At 59.5% G+C, this 13,955-nt stretch overlaps 1 protein-coding gene across 1 annotated transcript in view; it reads right to left on the reverse strand.

Moving 5' to 3' along the window:
- Positions 1-13,955, reverse strand: part of ITPK1 (inositol-tetrakisphosphate 1-kinase) — an 85,597-nt gene that overhangs the window by 4,146 nt on the left and 67,496 nt on the right. The window contains exons 5-8 of the mRNA XM_023538366.1: positions 11,372-11,457; positions 10,555-10,744; positions 5,248-5,315; positions 1,387-1,549 (exon numbers count right to left, since the gene is read on the reverse strand). Of these exons, the coding sequence (XP_023394134.1) occupies positions 1,387-1,549; positions 5,248-5,315; positions 10,555-10,744; positions 11,372-11,457 (507 nt within the window). The remainder of the gene's footprint in view (positions 1-1,386; positions 1,550-5,247; positions 5,316-10,554; positions 10,745-11,371; positions 11,458-13,955) is intronic.

Here is a 13,955-nt window from a genome sequence, read left to right on the forward strand (position 1 = left end):
GTCCCAGAGGAGGGCTGGCGGGTGCGCTTCCTGGTGTGGCTTGCAGGCCTGGGGCGGACGGGAGGCCGGGGAAGGCCCCTCAGATCTGCTCGCGGTCCCCGCAGCTCCACGTCCACCTGGAGACACGGCTGAGAGATGAACTAGCACTGTGAAGACCAGCTCGGGACCAGGCTACGCAAACACCATCTCCTCTGTCTCTGCGAGGCGGACACCGCCTCCTCGGGGGCCCCGAGTGTCACGCCTTGCTCTCGGGCCTTCCCTCACCAGCACCCGCCAGGCTCGGCCCCACACTCCAAGAGGCTTCGGGCCCCATCCATGCCTGGCCCCTCTGGGCCTCCCTGGGAGAAGCCGCCATCCCTGCGGGCTCACAGTGACTGTCCCTCCTCTGAATGCCCAGGACGCCCTCATGGGGGCGGGGATGGGGGACACACGGACAGGCTCCCTCCCTCCTTGCTGCTTGGCTCGGATGTCGCCGCCTCGTGCAGGATCCCCAAGCACCCCCATTCTCCCTCTTGAGGGCAAGGCCCCGAAAGCTGTGCTCATGCTGCATCCCGGTCCCTGGGCCCTTGATAAATGTCAACTGAATGACTGAAGGAGCCAGCGGCTTCTCTGAGACCCGACTTCCTTGGCTGCGAGCTGTGCTGCTGGCTGGGCCTGACTTGCATGCTGTCCGAGGCGTACGGGGAGGGGGGTGGGGGACCGGACACGTGACACACGCGTCCAGCATCCGGCCCACGGCCTCATGCGGCACAAATGCCCCTGTGCGTGAGGGCTTCCTCACACCCTGCAAACACCCGCCGAGCACCTCCCACAGGGTGGTGTCTCCCACTGAGCCCCTCGCTGAGGCGAGATCTGAGGGGCACTCGGCAGAGCCGGGTCATGCTAGCAGGCCATAAGGGCCCAGCATGTGCTTCTGCCAGCTCAGGGCTCCAGGAGACGACAGGAGGCAGGCGCCCAGCCCCAGGGAGCACTGTTGCTCCGGGTGGGAAGGAGGACAGCCCTGCCACCAGCCTGCAGTGTGGCCTGGGTATTTTCTCTGAGGGCCTCGGTACCCAACATGTAACCTGTGGGGCTCTATGCCCTCCAGCATCCTTTCAGCTCTTTAAATCTACGAGGGCCCAGGGGTCGGCTGAGATTTGGCTAATGAGGGCCAATGCTGATGGCACAGGGTCGGGCGAGGCAGGTGGAAGGACGCGTGTGTGGAGCGGGCCTACTGTGCACACTCCCTGGCGGGGTGCACGGACTCCTTCGCTCCCCCAACACCCTGTAACACCATTCGCAGGTGGGGCTCAGGCTTAGTGGGGCTGTATCTATACCAGGCCCCACGAAAAGCGAGGGATGAAACCTGCCTGTCACCCACCCAGGACGCCGGTCCCCACGGCTCACCTGGGAAGGCATTGATGTCGATGACGGCGTGCTGCCCCGTCTGGTTGTTGATGATGATGTCGATGCCGAAGAGGGACACGCCCAGCGCCTGCCGCAGGGCCTGGGACAGCCCCCGGATGACCTCGTCGCTTGGCCGCTCGAACACGCCCTCAATCTTGTCCAGCTGCCGACACACGATGCGCACACGGGACTCAGGCCATGGGTGGGGAGGTGCAAAAGCCACACCACAGAGACCCCCAGCGAAGTGCCCCAAGGCTGGGCCTCACCCCCAGGCAGCACAGAGCCACCGTGGCCGGCCACGCCTCAAGTCCTGCCGCCTGGGCAGGCCCGTGGTGGACAGTGCCCAATACCTCTCGAGTCCTCATGACCACCCGCGAGGTGGATGTCATTGCATTGCACACAGGGACGCAGATGCTCAGAGAGGGTCAGGGGCTGGTCCAGGGCCACACAGCACAAAAGTTCAGGGCGGGATTCGTAGCAGGTTTGTTAGCTTCTAAAGCTCAACCATCTTGGCAGGGAGGAAGGAGATGGGGTGTCGTGGACCAGGAAGACTGCGGGGCAGGGAGCACGAGCCGGGCCTCGGAGGCGGGACAGAGGAGGAGGAGGAGAGTCCCCTGCTGAGGGTGCAGTGGGTACAAAGGCACAGGGGCCAGAACCCGCAGGAGAGCTGGGAGCCCGCGGAGCAGTCAGGGCGGAGGTGGGGACGGGGGGCGGGGGGCTGTCGTCAGCATCGCTGCACTGGCCCACCATCCCCGGAGCCTCCGGGCCGTGAAGCGGGGGGTTCCATGGAACAGCCATCGTGTGCTGCCCAGTCCCAGGGGAGCACAGGGCTCCCGGGTGGGGCTCACCAACCTCCCCTTCCCAGCAAAGGGTGGACTGCGGTGTTTCCACACTAACTCGCACCCCACACAAATGTGACTCCCCAAAGAGGCCTCCGTGCTGCTCCTGCCAGACTCCTGGTCTGAGTTCAGCCTCCAGTGACGCCTCCGTGGGGCTCGTGTGTGGTGCCCTGGAATCCCCTCCCACACTGTGCATCCTGTTTCAGCGTCACAGCTGGCCTAGGACAGGTGCTCACGTCTTCGTGGGCTCAAGTGCGGCCCTTGGCCAGGGCCTGCAGGGAAGTAAGTAGAAGGGTACACTGGGAAGGATCTGGAGTCAGAGGAACTCGGGTTTGAATCCTGACGGTGACTTCCTAGCTTTCAGGTCTTAGAGAAAAGTGCTTTGCCTCTCTGTGCCTCAGTTTGCTCATCTGCGAAATGGCGCCGATGAGGCTTCCATCCCACAGCGCTGGGAAGGACCATGAAGCCACTGACGTGGTGGGGACAGCACCGCGCTGCCGCCGTCCGCCAGAACAGGGCGCACGGCAGTCCTGGCGGGCCGTACGGGCTGGGCTCAGGGGCCGGCGGGGAAGAAGGGCAGCCGACCCATCAGACACGAAATTACAGCTGGGTCAAAAAGTTAAACTGGGAATTACCACATGACCCAGCAATTCCACTCGTAAGTATATATCCCCAAAAGAAGTGAAAATAGCCACGTGTAGGCCAAAGTCCCCAGGAGCGTTATTCACCAAAAGGCAAAAATGATCCAAACACCAATCGACGGAGGAACGGATAAACAGGCTGCCGTGTACACCACGGAACGTCATTCGGCCACACAAAGCTACAGCGCGGATGAATCTTGAGAACATCAGGCAAAGTGAAAAACCCAGGTACGACGAGTCACACATCATATACTTCTGCTCACATCAAAGTTCCAGAAGAGAGAACGCCACAGAGACAGAAGCAGATTACTGGTCACCAGGGGCTGAAGGGAAGGGGACTCTGGGGGGACTGACTGCTGGATGGGGGCGGGGTTTCCTTCTGGGCAACGAAAACGAGGCAGAACCAGACAGATGTGGTGACTGCACGACGTGGCGGCTGTGCTCGGTGCTACTGCACCGTCCGCTTTAAAGCGGCTAACTCTAGGGTGTGTGAGTTTCACCTCAATTTTTTTAAAAAGAGTGAGGCTGGGTCGAGGGCTGGGGGCAGAGCCCTGGGCCTCAAGGGCAAACGTCCCTAATCCCAGCTCCGGAAGCTGCACACCAGTGGGGACCACCTTCCAAAGCCCTGCAACGCAGGGGCCCCTCACCTGAGCAGCCTCCGCGCTCCGCCGTGAACGGCCCAGCCAGCTCTGAACAACAGGCGGGGCGGGGCTCCTCAGGCTCGCACCCCACTGCCTCGGCTCCTTGTGGGGAATACGTTCTAAGGGGCGATGCCAGTCTGATGTGACAGGCACTCGTCACATAGCACCTGCCGTCTCTGGGCCACTCCTGCCAGTGAGTGGTCAGAAGCTCAGACTAACACGGCAGCTCGACCACTGGTCCTGCGGTCCAGGTCCCTCCCCAAGTCCGGGAGACCCAGGGGGACTCAGTGCTGCCCGCTGCATGCTCTAAGCCACAGGGCCCCTGTCTAGGTCTTGTTTTCTCACCCCAGTAAGTGGGGCGACACAGACACACCATCGTGGGGCCGTGCTGAGGACCCAGGAAGCTAACATTTAAGGCTCGCAGGGCAGGCGTGGCCGCGAGGGGGCTCTGGTCGCCACGCTAGGACCAGGTCTGGTGGCACGCTGTCTGTTAAAGCGCTTTCTCGGTTTGGCTAAGGAATCTCAGCCCTTTGACAGTCTGGAACCCAACAGCCATCCTAGGACAAGGCAAAGGCACGGAAACCCTGCCCACAGGCGCAAACAGAAAGGAGACAAGAACATTCTCCCGGTGGCCAGGGAGAAGTGAGCCATGTTCGAGTGATCGCCTGTCACAGCCGACACTGCCAGCACGCTGGGACTTGTCCTAGTAACTCCTGGAGTCCCGCAACCCCCAGCGGGCGGGATGCAGACCCCGAGGCCCAGGGAGGCAACGCTGTGGAGTTGGGTCTGACCCCAGTCTCGTCGGTGTCCACGCCCCAACCTAACCAGTACCCTGTCCCGGTGTTTGGGGCCTGAGAGCTGGGTCCACCTTCGGAACATCCAGCTGGGGTGGGAGACAGACCTAGGAATAAGAGGGACCTCCAGTGGGCAGCAGGATGGTAAGGGGCGTGTCTGGAACGGAGCTGGCTGTGCCAGGCTGGCCTGCGGGTGCGCAGAAGGAGCTTATGTCCTAAATGAAGGGGACAGCTGAGTGCATTTCCTTTTTCTATTTCTGTCAGTCCTGGTGGGTTCCTGAACAACTCATGAGCTAGGGGAGGAAGCGAAGGCCAGCCCCACAGGGGGAGGAAAGGCTCCAAGAGTGTCCCTAGGCTGACTCCCATTTTACAGGAAAAAAAAAAAAAAACAGGCCAAATGGCAGACAAATGATTATCCAAGAAGGTCACTTTCAGATAGGACATCGGGCATCCAGGAGGGAGCCTGACACACAGCAGCGAACGCCCAATGACTAGCTGCCCTGACCCCACCGCCTGCGCAAACCACCCCAGCACCCGTGGAAGTAACGGCAGGCTCTTAACAAACCCTTACGAGACCCACAGGGGCAAGAGAGGAAAGGAAAGCTAAGATGGTGTCGCCTCCAACCCCTCTATTTTAATGTCACTAGAAGCAGGTCATTGAATCCCTCCTGATTGGAGGGACGTCCTCACGCTGGGGGAGGAGCTGGAAAAATCTCCCATCCGGAGTAACCAAGTGGTGAGCGGGTGTGGCCATGATGGTCACTGGCATGAAGGCCCGAAGCCAGCAAAGACGAGGGGCCTTTGGAACCTCCCCTGACCCTTAGCACTGGGGCCAAGGTCCCTCCCTCCCACCCTGCCCCGTTGGAGAGCTCGGCCCTCACAGCGGACAGCCGACAGCAGCCCAATGCCAGGCCCACACCGGGCCACCATGGCGGGAGGGACGTACCTCAGTCAGGACCGATGACGACTCTGGCTTGGACACGTTGTGGCTGTTGAAGAAGATGGACTCACGGTCTGAAAAAGCAAACGTGGAGAAGCCAGTTAGAAGCTCCACAAACGGATGGCAACTCCACTGCCCGACACCAGGGGGCAGCACCACCCCGGCCACGGCCCATGGCGGCCACAGTGGCCTTAGGCTCAGAGTCCAGCAGCAGCCACCTGGAGCCCCAGCAAGCCGGACACCTCCCCCACAAGGAGACACCACACCTCGGACAGACATATGACCAGTCAGGACTCTTGCTTCAATTCTCCTCACGTTAAGACAACTGACTTAATGAACCTACCTGTGCTACCATCTCACAGTGTCAGACCTGGTTTTCCCCAGCACCGAAGGCTCCGTGCCCAAAGTGCGTCTAGTGTTTCTCACGGACACGGCATAAGAAAGGAGGCTGGAGTGTGTGACTAAGTGAGCCGGAAATGCTGTGTCCCCAGATATCAAAAACCTGGGGTGAGGAGGTCCCGTAATTCTGTTTAACCCAGCCCTTCCCAGCCCCTCCCAGCGTCTGCCCAAGGACCGCTTTTCAGGGCAGTGCTTGAGAAGTGGCCAGGCTGCCACTTGGCACGTGAGTATCTGAGATATAAGGGTTCTGCTATTTTCTAACTATTTAGGGGAAACTAGGAAATCAGAACATGCGCCTCCACAGGAGACATTCGAGAAGGCACACAGAATGATCTGTTTGGCTTTGGAAGCCGGCACGGCCCCCTCAAGTGCTCACCTCCTCCTATGCCATACTCCCAGAGCTGTGCCCACCTCTACCGCACCCCATGGGGGCATCCAGAGAGGCAGACCGAACCCAAGCATAATGGGAGCAATGAGCAGGCGGCATGTTTTACTCGTCCCTTGGAGAGGAAAAAAGGTCGGTCAGCTGGTAGGAAACACGTTCTTCTGCACTTGGAAGTGTGGACACGTGAATGCAAGAATCGCGAAACCACGAGCCTCAGGCCGGACGCCAGAAAAGGCTGCCTATCACCACCCCGACACCCCACAAGCATGGCACTAGCCACGAGACCCCCGTGCCCCACCACACACTCTGCTCATCCCTGGGATCTGGGCCCCTGAGCACAGGACAGAACGGGCCCTGGCTGGGCACCACCCTGCACCGGGGACCGGGCCAGGCGGGCAATGCCCTGGCTGCCTGCGACCCCCACCGGCTCCGGGATGCAGCGACGCAAGGGTCATGCACGAGGAGGTGGCCTGGGCGGAGGCCGAGCAGGCAGGCGCTGAGATGTACCTGGCGTCCTTCCCGCCTGCGGGCCACACAGGCCCCTCGCTGCCCCGGAGTGCCCGAAAGTCCTCCCGCCGCTCCGACCAGAGCCGGTCCAGACGGGGGGAGCGAGAGACGGTCCCGGGGAGGAGCCTGGGGAAAATAAACACCCTGCAGGACTTGTGCCGAGCAGCTCCACAGACCTCTACTCCTGGGAGCCAGCAGCCAAGAAGAGTGAGCCTGGGGGGTGGCAAGCCCCCCGGGCCAGAGGCTGGAGCAGGGCTCAAGCTGCTGGGATGGGCATTCTGGCCTTTTGCAGGCACTGCCCCTTCTCATCCAGTACCAGCCTGGCCCAGCCCCACTGAGCTCAGGGCACCACCCGCCCACCCCACCGGTGCCCAAGGGCAGTGGCCAGGGAGGCAGAGCAGACCTGAGGGAAGGGCCACCCAGCAGGGAGACACGAGTTCAGGGAGGCTGGAGAGCCTGCGGGAGCCACGAGGAGACACCGTGGGTGCTTAGCTACACCAGTCAGGGAAGGAAGTGAGCACTCAGAGGGCCCATCTGGTGCCCGCTGAACTGGACAGACCATGTCACCCAACAGCTTCTCGTGGCAAGATCAATCCAAAGTGTGGCCCATTTCAAAGGGGACTCATTGCTCCTCCTGACGGACGCTAACCTGGGGCTCTGGCCAGGCCAGCAGAGCCGCCCTCTGTGCAGACCTTCCCCATGTGCAGCCTGAGCAGGGGCCGGAGGGAATGGGAATGGCTGGGAACCGCTAACCCAGGAGACACAGGAAGCCGCGATGGCTCAGGAGGAGTCAGAGTGACCCTTGGCACCAGCTCCTTGGGCAGCACTAAGATAACCCTCTGAAGTCCCTCTGAAGATGGGCCTGGCCAGGTCTTAGCTCTCTGACTGCAGAATCACCCTGGATTTGGAGGGCCCCGTCCACTCTCTGTTCCCAGACTAGTCCCAAGACACATCAGGCCCAAGCCCAGGTGAAGGGCCATCACCACCTCCCTGCAGGGGAGGGAGGGCAATGAGAGAAATACTGGTGTTCTTGCCCAAATTTACGGATGAAAAAAAACAGGTTCAAAATAAGAAGAGTAAATGACAAGATTAGCCTCGAAGCCCCCAGTAACTCAATGGTGCAGCCATGAGCTACGGCCACAATATCTTCAGTCTCCTTTGCTTAATCTTCACGTCTCTCTCTGGGGTAGGGTGTGGTCACAGTGCTGCAGATGGTGGCCCAGGTCCAATTCCCACACACGTATCACCTCTGCAGTGGGACCTCTCACCCAGCGATGTCTGAGGACCCATGCATCTTGTGCCACAATCCTTTTATCATTTTTTCCCTGGGGTGCGGTTTCTCCCACTAAAATATATGTTCACGAGGGTGAGAGCGATATGGCTGAGCATCAAACCTCAGCAGCTCTAGATGACAGAGCAGCAAACTACAGATTGCAGGCCAAATCTGGCCTGCCACTTGTGTTTATAAATAAAGTTTTATTGGAACACGGCCCTGCCCATTCATTTATAGCGTCTACAGTGCTTTCATGCCACAACGGTGGCATCAAATAACTGACGGACCTGGAAATATTTACCATCTGGCCTTTTGCGGGGAAAGCCTGCTGACTCTGCTCTGTGTGGTAAGTGGTACCGTTCTTTTATACACCCTCAAGAAAAAGGCCCAGGATGGAGAGTATAATCAAGGAGCTGCGTCTTCAGAGTAAAGGAGACAAGAAATAACACCACTGCACAAGGAGGAGCAGAGAAACGTGCTTGACCCTGGCAATGGATGGAGAGAAGGGAGCGGTCTCCCCAAGACTGTGAACCACAGGCAGAGAATACAAGTGTTCCCCGTGGCTGTCAGAGGCCAACGTCAACCCCTCCATGAGAACGTGACTTCAGTTCCAGCAGAGGCAGCTGCAAGATGCCCCTGGCTGTGGGACACATCTGACTTCAGGAGTGACAACACAAAGAACACAGCAGCCGTGGAGGAAGGCCGGTGTGCTCTCCACCCCAGGACCAGAAGAATCCCACTCAAGAAGACCGTAACTGCCGGCAGCACAGGGGAAGCCAGGGGCCGCCACCCTGGGCAGCGGGGACGAGAAGGCCGGGGTGGGGGCAGGGAAGGAGGCCCAAAGCCCCCTGCTCAATAGGTACAGCATAAAGGGCTACGGTCAGGCCGAGCTTCTCATCCGAAAAGAGGACATGCATGTGAAAAGAACAGAGCCCACGCCAGCCCCCTGGATGACGCCCTGAAGCACCTTTGGGGAGGGACAATAAACATGCTGGAAGTTACTCAGCTTGCCCGAGCACGACAAACATTTCTCCGTCAGCTCAGTGTGTTTATCCTCACTCAGCCCGGCCCGGGTCTGCATTTCATGGCAAACTGGCGACCTGGAAATGGCCCCAGAAAGACTCACAAGACACGGAACCCTCACCCTCGGACACACAACACACGACACAGAGCCCAGCCCGGCCAGAAACTGGCCCAGCGCTTTGCAGCTGGGAGAAAGAGGAGGAAAAAAGCGATACTTTTTGTGTAGAAAGGAAGGAAATTGTGGTAAATTCCTTTAAAAGATGAAGTAAATTTTTTTTGTAAAAAAAAAAAAGTAGAAAAAAGGAGACTACACAAGGTAAAACTACTCTGAATCTAATACATTTCCTAAAGATTTAAAGCACATGTTCTTTTAAAAATAAGAAAAAAAATACAGAGGATTAAAAAAAACACCAACAGCCTCTTCTGGTCCACAATTTATGAGAATGTCTCTTGCCTGTATATAGTCAGGTACAAAAGAAGTTCTGTGCCCCTCACCTCCAGGTCGACCCAGTGGGCGGGGGGCTGGGACCGGGGTGAGGAGGGGATGTCACAAACCCCGACAACAGCCTCTCTGGGAAGGGACGGGAAGACAGACACGCATGTCCAGTGTCTGCTCTCAGTGCTGCCATTGGGAAGAAGACAGTGGCCTGAAGCCGCGAGGAGCGGATGGTGACAGGCGGTCCCAGCAGGGGGATTTTAGGAAGACACGTCTCTCCGCTCAGAGGGAGCTGACGTGGCCTGGGTGTCCCATCCTGTGACAGGGTTTCCCCTGCACAGCTCAGTGCACGGGGGCCGGAGCGAACCACTCCGGGGACACCCACCACCTCCAACGGGCCTCTTGGGGAGACATGCTTATTCCACAGACGCCACCACTGTTCCGAAGGTTTTTGGAACCTGCTTTAGAGACGCCTTTTAGAACTACTAGGACATTCTTTTTTTTGAGCAGCCCCCATACCAGCAAATACTCATCTCGGTGTGTTTTTGAATTGGTCATCAGGTGTCAGATGAGAGACTGAAGAAAGCTTAGTTTGCGGAGCCACCAGCCTCCCAAGAGGACCCCTCAGATGCCCCAACTGACAACAGCATCATGCAAACACCATCACCGTGTGACGTCGGAGGGACACTGAGGACCATGACCCACTGATCCAAAACACACTCATTGACATGGCCCTCGCCGCTGTGAGGGGCACACCAGGGGTGATTATGCCCACTTCTGGCCTGCCCAAGGTCCCACGGCTAGGAAGCCCTGTGGCCTGCGTGCTGACTTTTAATGGATCATGCATTCGTCACCTCAAGGCTGCAGAAGCAACCAGCAAAACTCCATGTTCCCCCATTCGGAAAAGGGAGACGTGACGAGGCAGCCAGCGCTCTGGCTTTCAAAACACAAGGGGCCCTCCCTCCCTTGCTTCCTTGAAGGGTCGACCATCCATTCCGGTGTATTACTCCCGAGTCCCATTGCACAGGGCCCCGGGAAGAGATATGGGTGCAGAGAGAACTTTCAGGGGCTTCCCAGAGCTGATGGTGTTTCAGGTGGATGGAACCCCTAACAATGAATGGGATTTTCATTCATTCTCCGACACCTCTTTATGTACTATACACAATTCTGCCAACCTTCAGGTCATAGCTTCTCCCTCCAGAGACAACACGGCGGGGGCAGGGGTTAGTGCTGCGTCCCAGTCAGGCCCCTGGGCTTGGGGCGGCCTGAGATGGCGCTAGCTCTGGTTACCTGATGTGCCTGCGGAGAAGTTCTTGAGCGAGGGCCGCTGGACCACCGTGTAGGATTCCCCGACCACGAACACCTTGTACAGGACGGCATTGTGGTTGATGAAATTCTGGACCACGCACGGCGGCTGGATGGCGTTCAGGCCCTCCTGGTTGAACACAATGGCCATCTGGGGAGACAGGGGACGAGTCCACTGTCAGCCCACCATGCCTCCAGCCTCAGACAGAGCGGTGCATCACCTGTCACTGCCACCAAGGCCCATCCCTGGCCCTGCGGCATGAGGACACCCCCAGACGAGTCTCAAGAAGGCACGAGTGGAGTGGGACTCGAGAAGAACACCAGGGGCCACTTCACACCTGCGATGGGGGTGGGCAATCCTTCACCGTCGGGCGCACCACGTAGGCTGGGCTGGCTCTGCACCCGTAACATCGCTGTTCACACTGCAGTCCAGGCAGTGGGATCCCCAGATGCGTACTACTCAACCCTCAGGGCACCCTCGGAGGCTCTTCCACAAAGACCCAGGATGGGGAGGTAGGAAGCAGAAGACCAGGACCGGGAGCGGGGAGGCCTGGGGTCGGAGCCTGTATAATGACGAGGGCTGCCTCCTGTTGAGCTCTCACGACAGGCCAGGCCCTGTTCTAACCACTTCACGTGAGTCCCCTGGTGTCCTCACAGTCCACCCGAGGTGGGCACTGCCATCGTGCCCCTTTTACAGACGAGGAAACCGAGGCCCAGAGCAGCTCAGTGGCTTGCTGAAAAGTGACAGAGCCTGGAATGGGACCGGGTCTGGTCTGCCCAGCGTGCAGCTCTGCCCTCTGACATGCTGGCTGGGCCTCAGCGACGCCTGAGCAATGAGCGCACGCTGCTCTCGGTCCCTGACGAGAGGGTCTGGTCGGAGACTGAGGTCTGAGGGCACAGGGACAGCTGGAGAAAACCTCTCCGCTGTGGCTAAAGCTGGGTCTGCCAGGGGTCCACTCGAGCCAGCCAACAGCCCTGGGCCACAGCTAATGCCCCGCCCACAGGCCCCAGGAAGGAGACACCAGATGCCTGGGGCTGCTCGGAGGGGACAGCAGGGCCTGGGCAGCCGGCTGCCTGCGCTGGCTGCCACCCGTCACATCACTGTCACAGAGCGCCGCCACCCGTCACATCACTGTCACAGAGCGCCGCCACCCGTCACATCACTGTCACAGAGTGCCGCCACCCCTCACTTCACCGTCACAGAGTGCTGCCACCCGTCACATCACCGTCACAGAGTGCCGCCCCCCCTCACATCACCGTCACAGAGTGCCGCCACCCCAACGTGCCTGGAAGATCGGCTGGACAGAGGGGAAGTAAAGACCCAGGCTGCACGGGACAGAAAAGGTGTGAGGATCTTTCCTGCAGAGAACGTCTCCTGCGCCTTCTGCTCAGAGTAAGAGATGCTAAGAGCCAGACGTGGGTTCGAGGCCCAGCTCCAGCCTCACTGAACAAATGCGGGCAGGGACTTGCCCCATTTAAGCTCCACTCTCCTCACCTGTAACGTAGCATCAGCCACCGTGGGGTGGCTTCAGGGTCTGAGTTTTGGCTCGCTAGATTAAAAACGGGTCGGGGGACAGTCCACTGTGGAACAAACCAGTGTGCCTGCACCGGCTTACAAACAAAACGGGAAACAAGCATGCAGGGAAAAAACCACCACGTGCACAGGGGAGTCCTCCAGAGGTTGAGACTATACAACCGGGGGGTCCTCCTCAGGCACCCCTGAATAGGTGAGGAGCCTGGCTCCCCAGCCCCCAGGCTCATGCTGTGGAGGGCCCCCCTAGAGAGGGTGCCCCTCTGATGCTAACAGCCTCCCAGGAGGCAGGCAGCCCACAGAGCACACAAGCCCCCCGGGAGTCCCTAGCACTCCAGATCCCCCCCCCGCCAACACCAGGAGGAGAGAGACCCTCCCTGAAACAGGACACTGGGTGGGGGCAGGGGGCGAGGGGCACATGTGCACATCTTAGAGCCATACTTGGGGGTGAAGTAGCCTCCCCTGAAGGCACTGGCCCTATACCTGAGAGTCGAGACTGCCCCCAAGGATCCAGAACCTGAATCCAGAACCACCCTGCTTCTGCGATGACCCAGCAGGCGTAGCAAACACTTCCTGTGCCAGGGCAGCACATGCAGCGACTGTGTTATCTTTCACGACCACCATCGTGTCCCCAGTTACAAGGGCGGGGCAGATAGAGAGGCTGAGTAATCTGCCCAAAGTTACCCAGATGACAGGGCAGAGCCTGGTCCCGGGTCCCTGTGATTTCTAAGTTCCTGTGTAGATGGCAGAAGCAGCTCCCTCCCCGAAGGCCAGCCTCTTCCGATCAGGCTGGTCTAATCAGGCTATGGACTGGGGTCACCCTTCCACCCTGACACCCCCAGGCCCTGGCAGAGGAACCGCCCAGTGGTGAAAAGGGCCGGGTGGAGGGTTGGCAAGAGGTTGCTGGTGCCCTTGTGGGCAGTGTGGGCTCTGGGGACACGTCTGACTGCTCTGAGGCCTTCCTGCTCCGTCCCAGGGCCTGGCATGGCGCCCAGGCGGGGGAGGCTCCACCAGGGCTCCCGACCTGAGGACACGGCTGACCTTTGCGGCGGGCCATGATTGCCTGCCCCCACGCTCCTTCCCACGAGCAGAGGTGGCCCTTGGCCTTGCAGCCCCCACTGCGGCATGTACCACAGCCGGCCGACGAGGTCTGTTTACAGACGTTTCCCCATAAATATGTGCCAGGGATAAAGGGCACCGCATAAATCTCCTACGGGCGCTGCTGCCGGGGTTTTCCATGTTTAGTCATGACATGCGGAGTGTTTCTACTGGCGGGGCTGCCAGGGTCATGCTCTCCACCGGGCCTTGTCGGTGGCGCAAATGTCTATTGCCCAGTGTACCCAACATGTGCCTAACAGGGAGGCCCCAGGCTGGGTCAGGGTCAGGCCCCCAAGGGCATCAAATGCAGGAGGAGGGGCCTGCAGACCATGTCCCAGGTGTGGTTCCCAAGGGCAGTGAGGGCGACAGACCCAACGGGGAGCCCCTGCCTGGCCGTCTGCTCGTCTCCTACACCAATGTCACTGACGCTGTCTGCCTCCGGGACCCTGGCTCTGCTGCTGGGGCAGGCCTCATATCTTATGCGTCCTTCCCCTAGTGCCCAAGTTGGGGTCAGGAGTGACCGCTGGGTGAACAGAAGAGAGGGTGCCTGATTCCTCCTGCCCCCTTTCCAACTCAGCGGGATCAGCAGATCTTTATGGGCTTTGACAGGGTCTTTTCAGTCAATGACCCGAGGTGAGGCCCAGCCTGGTGCCTGGCACGGAACAGGCACCCTGTGAGAGATAACGCTGAGGGGCCAAAGGCTAGAAAGCCGAGGACAGGTCAGAGAGGGGCGTGACTCTCACGGGCTCGAACAGGG

Source organism: Pteropus vampyrus, unplaced genomic scaffold, assembly GCF_000151845.1.
Source record: "Pteropus vampyrus isolate Shadow unplaced genomic scaffold, Pvam_2.0 Scaffold219, whole genome shotgun sequence".
In the NCBI taxonomy this organism is placed as follows: Eukaryota; Metazoa; Chordata; class Mammalia; order Chiroptera; family Pteropodidae; genus Pteropus; species Pteropus vampyrus.